The sequence below is a fragment of the Cynoglossus semilaevis genome, chromosome W, assembly GCF_000523025.1.
Source record: "Cynoglossus semilaevis isolate Cse_v1.0 chromosome W, Cse_v1.0, whole genome shotgun sequence".
NCBI lineage: Eukaryota > Metazoa > Chordata > Actinopteri > Pleuronectiformes > Cynoglossidae > Cynoglossus > Cynoglossus semilaevis.
Window position 1 is genome coordinate 11,370,585 of NC_024327.1, and position 7,336 is coordinate 11,377,920.

Here is a 7,336-nt window from a genome sequence, read left to right on the forward strand (position 1 = left end):
TGACTATGGAGGCTGTTTAACTCCAAAGCACTGTCAGTAAAGATTCACAAACCAGTTTCCTTTTTTTAATCACATTATGACACAGCGTTTGTTCTAATGATCAGTACCAGTGTGATAATATTTGTACTTCAGTTTCAGATCTCAGAATGCAGCCACTTGTTCACCTGTCCTTTCCTCCTCCTCCTCCTCCTCCACCACCTTTATGTTGTGACTAAGTCTTAGTCGACAATAGTTAATTTAAATTCTCAAACTGAAACTTGTCTTTTTTTATTTTTTTATTTTAATGTTTACTTTTGCCCTTTTACTTTTGAGAACTTGATGTAACACATGTTGGATTCAATATAATTATCTCTGAAAGGGACTCTGGATCATTTCTCTACTTAAATTAAAGGTAGATAAACTATAATTAAATAGACTTAATTATTAACTTATTTCATAGCAGACAACGTAGTTAGTAAAACAATAAATATTTTTGATAATTTTGTTCAGTGTATAGATAAAAGCCAAAATAATGCAAACAGAGAATTGTTTTTTTTTATAATTTAGTTTTTAAAAAAATGTTAAAGCATTTTCAATTTACCCATAAACTTTGCCAAGACTTAAATTATTAAAATGAAACACTATGAAAACACAAGTCGCGGTATCACATACCACTACTTTGCATTGAGTCTGTTACCGCTACAGTGTTAGCTCAGTGCATATTTCTAATATGAAAACAAACAAATGTGTGTTGTTACTAAAATTGTGGGCATTAGCTTCTCAATATGAATGAAAATAATTACTTTGTACCTCTGAGGTTCACAGAACAATGGTTGGGGAAATACCTGAGAATGGGTCTGGAAAAGTGCCAAGCCATCGATGACAAAGGGAAAAAAATGCCAATTATTCCTGTTTCCTTGCTGACTTCTTGCTGTGTTCATTGAGCCATGCATAACTATTCTGCCTCCTTCTCTAGAAAGAGCCGCCATACGAGTCAGTTAGTGCGTAAGTCAAAAAAATTAACCGAAAAGCCAAAAAGTTTAGATTTTCTATGTACCGCATTTCCCAGACTATGTGTCCCTCCGGATTATAAATTGCACCAGTGCCCTCTAACGGCTGTCAGTGTGAAAATAACGAACATGTGAAATTATACATTTTAATATATGAGTTGCACCCGAGTCGTAAACCCAGCCAAAGGGTGAAAAAGAGTGTGATTTATTTGTACCAGGTACAGTTGTTAACTTACTGACCCAATAATCCAGAAAAGAATATTGTGGCCATTTGCACTGACGTAAAGAGGGATATGTTGGTTGAGAATGTGTGAAAACACTGTGATTCTTCCTTCATTTTCACATCTTTTACTTTCTATTTCTCTCCCATCTTTTCTGTTCTGATGATTTTATTCAGTGACTGTTTCATGCTCAGAGGCAAAATTCAATTGATTTGTAGAAATAGAAGACTTTATGAACTTCTTCTCTGATGACGTCTGCACAACTCTTGCACCCCAAGGCTCCAGCTCAACCTTTTTCGTCCTGTCTGAAAACCCTTGCTGTGACACTGAGTACTGAGCAAATGACTGATAAGCCCTTTGACACGGAAATGTTTGACACGTTCCTCGGGGCCCAGACTAAAGACTTCCCTAACAAGCACTCACACACTCACCAAGGGCATATTAAATCCATACTTTGGCACCTTTCCTAATTACGGAGAAGATACCCGTAGCCAAGGGCCTCGTCCTAACCTGTGCTGAACTCTCCTCTGCAGTGCTCGAGTCCCTGGAGTATGGAATGATATATGAAATGCAGAATTCAAATTAGGCTGACGGAGAGCAATTACAATTAATTACACAGCAGGGTGTAGGATCTCGTACTCATTGGAGAAACGGCGTCAAAACCCACATATGAACATTTTTAACCAGATTCAATGAAGGTTTTGCTTTCTACAGCACACACCTCTCGTTTTGTCTTCTTAACTTCCTCTTCATCACATCCATGTGATGCTTTTATGCTCACCAGAACATGGGTCTGTGATAACTCTCCATCTGTCTTCCTAGATTACTTACTTTTTCTCTATTCCCATCCCTCTGCCTCGCCCACCACCTTTTTCCGTGTGTGCTGTGCTACACGTGCATTAAGAATGAATGGTTATTTTCACTGCGTTGCCATCAGTGGGATCTAATTTATAAAGCCCATGGACTGGAGAGGCCTATTAAAAGCCTATTTACAGTCAAATGGCAGGATCACCCAAAGCAGTGACAGTGCCTTAACTGTTGTGAACATCAACCAAATATTTACAAAGTCACTTTTTTTCCATGCGCCCCAGAGGCACTGGCGAGTAAACATGAAACAGTTTGATGTTCTGATGTGGATTCATGTGTTGCATTTGAATTGCCGAATTTGTTGTAATGTGAAACATGTCTGCAAAAGGTTTTTATTGGTCAGACAGAAGGTTCCAACAGCAGAGAGAGGGGAAAAAAGACGTTATGTATGACTTCTTCTGCATTTATTGACAATGATCACTCTGTATTTGTAACATCCATGAATCAAAGTCTGTTCCTTCATTCTGTCTATAGACCTGCTCCTCTTAATTATTGAATAGCAAACCAGGCAGCAAGGTAAGTTAATAGATATGTGGAGACCAGCATCAGTCCAATGAGTTACTGTGTCCTTTCACTGCATCTCTATCTGCCACCATCGCCTGCTGTAATCAACTTGTCATCTTAAAATGTGATCCTTTTTTTTACATCTCACACTATTGGCTTATTCAGCTCCCTCTTCACATTATAGCAGAATATCTATGCACTGATGTGATGCACTTGGAAAATCAATTATAACACATTTCCCCACTTATCTTTACTTCTTCACTTTCTTCCTTATCACTTTGTTTGTGTGCGAGCACATCTGAGCCATCAAGTGGGCTTTGTGTCTTGTATCGCTGCAGGACATCTTTGTGGGTTGAGCACCAAATTCAATCTCGGCTCCCCAATCAGAAGTGTTAAAACTCATCCGCCAATGCAGTCTTAAAAAAAAAAAAAAAAGGGAGATTCGGCTCTGCTTGGTCGGATAAATCTTAGTAGCTCAACCTTTTTATCCCGGACCCCCCAGTGGCCCACATTAGAGCCCGCAGATGGCAAGTGGAGATTTAGGAGCTGCAATCCATCAATGTAATGTAGGCTGAACCACTAGACAACCATTGTGCTAACCTCTACCAGTTGGACTGTACCTTCTCACTACAGGCCTCCAGCCAAACGTGGCAGCCTTGAGTAAAACTTTGGCGACTGTTAGGGTTCTTCATGCCTAGTCACAAAATCAGTGCCTTTTCTGATTCACCAACATAATTGCACATAAACTAAGCTGCTCCCATCTGACAGAGCTGTCTACAAACCTTTTTTGGAGAAGTTAAAGAAGTTATACTTTCAAAAATAAGTCATGTGATATTTATAAATTTCTCTGTGAGTAATAATAATAATAATAAAAGAAACAAATGCTGCAAATCTGACCATAAATGTTTACCCAACACATGGTTTGCAATAATTATACAAGGCATCTGATTATGTTAAGGCATGCCCAAACTGTTCCTCAAAGGGCTGTGTGGCTGCAGGTTTTTGTTCCAACCAACCAAGAGCACATACTGTAGTTTGACCAATCAGCTGTCTGAAGACTGAGACCAGTTGATTAAACCAACGAACAAAAACCTGCAGCCACAGCGGCCCTTGGTGTAACAGTTTGGGCACCCCTGAATGGGTCACTGTACAGGCTATTGTGATGAAGACCCCTGATATTAACAACAACACTAGGTTACATGAAATTACCTTATGTTTTATCATTATATCTTAAAGCTGTGAAAACATTTGTTTTGTTGTTTTTGTTTGTTTTTTTTTTCAGTTTCAGGCATTTCAATATGTAAAAAGAAACATTTTAAAATCCGAGTAAAAATTAAACCTTTAACTAAACTTGCATGGAAAACTACTAATATCATTACATTTTTACAACAATATTCAGTTTTATTTTCCTTTCCTAAATGAAAGAACACTTGAAGGGAATTGATTCAAGTCTTAGACAAGACAAAGAAGCAGGTGCCAAAAAACATTACCCAAAATTATACCTTAAAGAGATTCTCCCAGGAACTGGTAGAAAACATATTTCTGTCATGACTGCGGCAGCCCGTCAATTAGCCTGATCAGATTCACCTGCTTCCACCGGCTGACGCTGATGATCTGGCGGCGCTCACACTTACATCTCTGTCCGATCGTCTCTTCTGCTCGTGTTGGTTGGACGCTCTCGCTGTTGGCAAACATTGGGAAACTTCCAGCGCTGTCTGAGACATATCTGTTTCCACACCAAGCCTCGTCATCTCTGGTTCCGAGCCATTTTCGCTGGTTCGCGGATAATTACGCCGTTTGTTCGGTTACGCTCTTCTACCTCTGGCTCAACTCTTCCGCCTCGTCTTTCTGAGGGATCCCGCAGTGGTGACGTCATCCCCGAGGGGATTCCCTAGTTCGAAAATAATTTAACGAACTGTCCTTTTTTTTCGAGCGAGGACCACTCTTGTTTCATCTTTGCTAAAGAACTTTATCTTTTTAAACTGCGCGAGTGCCGAAGTAAAGAGACTTAAGCGAATTTTTTATTGGACTATTTTTGTTTTTGAGATTCATCTGCTTCGAGTGGAGATTGCCTTTGTTTGAAGAAACCATCCATCCCTCGTCGTCCGCTTATCCGGGGCCGGGTCGCGGGGGCAATAGTCTGAGCAGGGACCAGACTTCCCTCTCCCCTGACACTTCCTCCGGCTCCTCTCGGGGGGCCCCGAGGCGCTGCCTGGGTCTTCCCCTAGGTCTCCTCCCAGAGGGACAGGACCCGAGCACCTCCCGAGGGAGGCGTCCGGGGGGCATACGATGTAAATGCCCAAGCCACCTCAGCTGACTCCTCTCGATGTGGAGGAGCAGCGGCTCTACTTCGAGCTCCTCCCGGGTGACAGAACTCTTCACCCTATCTACAGTTAGGCCCAAAAGTATTTGGACAGTGACACAATCTTAATGATTTGGGCTCTGCATGCCACCACATTGGGTTTGAAATGAAACAACTACAACAGAATCGAAGTGCAGACTTTAAGGTTTAATTCAAGGGGTTGAACAAAAATGATTAAACATGTAAGAATTGTAGCTGTTTGTATACAAACTTGTCACGTGTGGGCATCGCAGGAAGCAGGCAGGACCCAAATGCAGTACTGGTGAGACTCTTTCTGGTGCAGGAAGTTTTATGTACAAGGTCTAGTGATGGGACGATGATACCTCAAGGAGTGTATTGACACACTAAACAAACTGTGTTGGCACTGTATTGATACTGTGTTGGTCACCCAATAGTGACTCCTGCAGTAGTTATAAAATCATTGCAGGTAAAGAAATTCCTTGTTCGTGTAAATGCTAAAACTGAGTTGGTATGTAAAATATAGCAAATTAGAGTAAAAATTCAGAGTTACAATTTTTTAACTTATGTGCACATTTGTCAACTTAACTGTTAAATCATATGAAATAAAAGACAAAAAAGTGATTAGTTCATGAATTTTTATTGAGAAACAAAAGTTTTTGGAGTGTCTTTGCTCCAAGGCGATTTCTCCTCTTACACACCAGCTCCCCAGCCTTGGAAAATACTCTTTCGCATGGTACAGACGATGATGGTGAGCAGAGAGTTTTAAGTGCAAGTTGATGAAGATGTGGGTATATTTTCTGGTTCCATTTCCAATATTGCAAAGGATCTTGGTTTCTGGGTGTGTTTGTTTCTGCCAGGTAGCGTTGGACTTCAATAATGGAGTCAGCTGTTGCGTTCCTCGTCTTCTGGGTCTCTGCAACCTCCATATCTAAAGTTTTCCAGAGATTGTGCCCTAAAAAAATAGTTAATCATTACTTTATTATCACATGATATATCATATCACAAAGTGCCACAGAAATGTATTTTCATACCTGAACTGGGTTCTGACCCATGTGAAGAGCTAGGCTCTTCTTCTCTTGGGTCAGGCTCTTGGCTCCTCATTTCTTCTGCACATTCTGACTGCAGTCTCTTCACCGCTTCACTTGCCTTTTGCTGACTAACAAATCCATTCTTTTTAAATCTGGGATCTAACAGAGTTGCCAGAGTCATCCCACTGAGAGATTCCATGCTGCAAATGGCGTCAGTTAGCCGCTTCCTCAGGTTTTCAGCCAGTTGCTGAGCAGCTGTTTTTGTCACTGTTGTGGCCTGACGTTGAAGCTCAATGTGGAGCATTCTCATCATGGGAATGACCTTCGACCCAGAGACCCTTTTTTCCTCAGACAGTTCTCTTGTAGCTTGGTCAAAAGGAGCAAGAACCCTGAGCATCTCTTCAATGATCTGACATTCTTCTGGAGTCAGTGGAGTGATGTCAGGTTTTAATGAGGCCAGTGACACCCAGACTGCCTCCTTCTGCTCAGTCATTCTTTCAAACATTTGGTAGGTACTGTTCCATCGTGTTGGCACCTCGTTTATTAATTTATGGCCCGGTGTTCCCAGCTGTTGCTGTATTTGAGTGAGCTTCTCTTTAGCAGTCACGCTCGATCGAAAGTATGTCACAATGTGTCGTGTTTTGTTGCGTATTTCAGTTATTGTTGGGATTTGATCACATGATTTTCTCACAATTAAATTCAGGGAATGGGCTATACAAATGGTATGCCGTATTTGCAGCATTCGAGCACATGCAGTCATGTTTGCTGCTGCATCAGTGACAAGACACCTGACCTTTCCTGCTATGCCCCACTCCTCCATGAGGCTCCTTTTAACCGTGGCAATGTTTTCTGCAGTGTGTTTCTGAGGAAAATGCTGCACTGCCAAGACTGATGAATGGAGTTCATGGCTTTCTTTGTCCACATAGTGGCCAGTAACAGCTAGATATGCCTCCATATTCATAGACGTCCACATATCAGCTGTTAAAGTAACAGCAACGGCACTCTGGAGGTCCTTTTTGGTTTTCTCCTTTTCCTCATATCTCTGGCTCAGCAAGTCCTTGATGGTCTGAAAATAACCATACAAATACTGTTACACCAATAAAATATAGTTATATAGTTAGTACAAACATATAATAAAAATTCTTAAACATACCTTCCTGCTTGGTAGAGCATACGAGGGTACAATAAGCTTCAGGAGCTCCCTGAATCCCTCATTTTCAACAAAGCTGAGTGGCTGACAGTCTTTGATGATCATATTGACCACTGCCTCATCCACTGCTTGCTTGTTAGGAACTGCAAGCCAAAAGGAACTATTTTGTCAAAAGCTTAATAAAAGGACTGTAATTTTTACAAACAACATCAAATAGACATAAGACGACATGGTGGTGTAGTGGTTAGCACTGT

General features: G+C 41.0%; 1 protein-coding gene across 1 annotated transcript; it reads right to left on the minus strand.

The window, feature by feature from the left end:
* Positions 1-4,879: 4,879 nt before the first annotated feature.
* LOC103397195 (zinc finger BED domain-containing protein 4-like) lies at positions 4,880-7,330 on the minus strand. The gene is made up of 3 exons (XM_017042709.2): positions 7,086-7,330; positions 5,936-6,998; positions 4,880-5,856 (listed from the first exon to the last, which is right to left on the minus strand). Exons 1-3 carry the CDS (start codon positions 7,185-7,187, stop codon positions 5,531-5,533), a joined length of 1,491 nt encoding a protein of 496 aa, XP_016898198.1. The 5' UTR covers positions 7,188-7,330; the 3' UTR covers positions 4,880-5,530.
* Between the last annotated feature and the right edge of the window lie 6 nt (positions 7,331-7,336).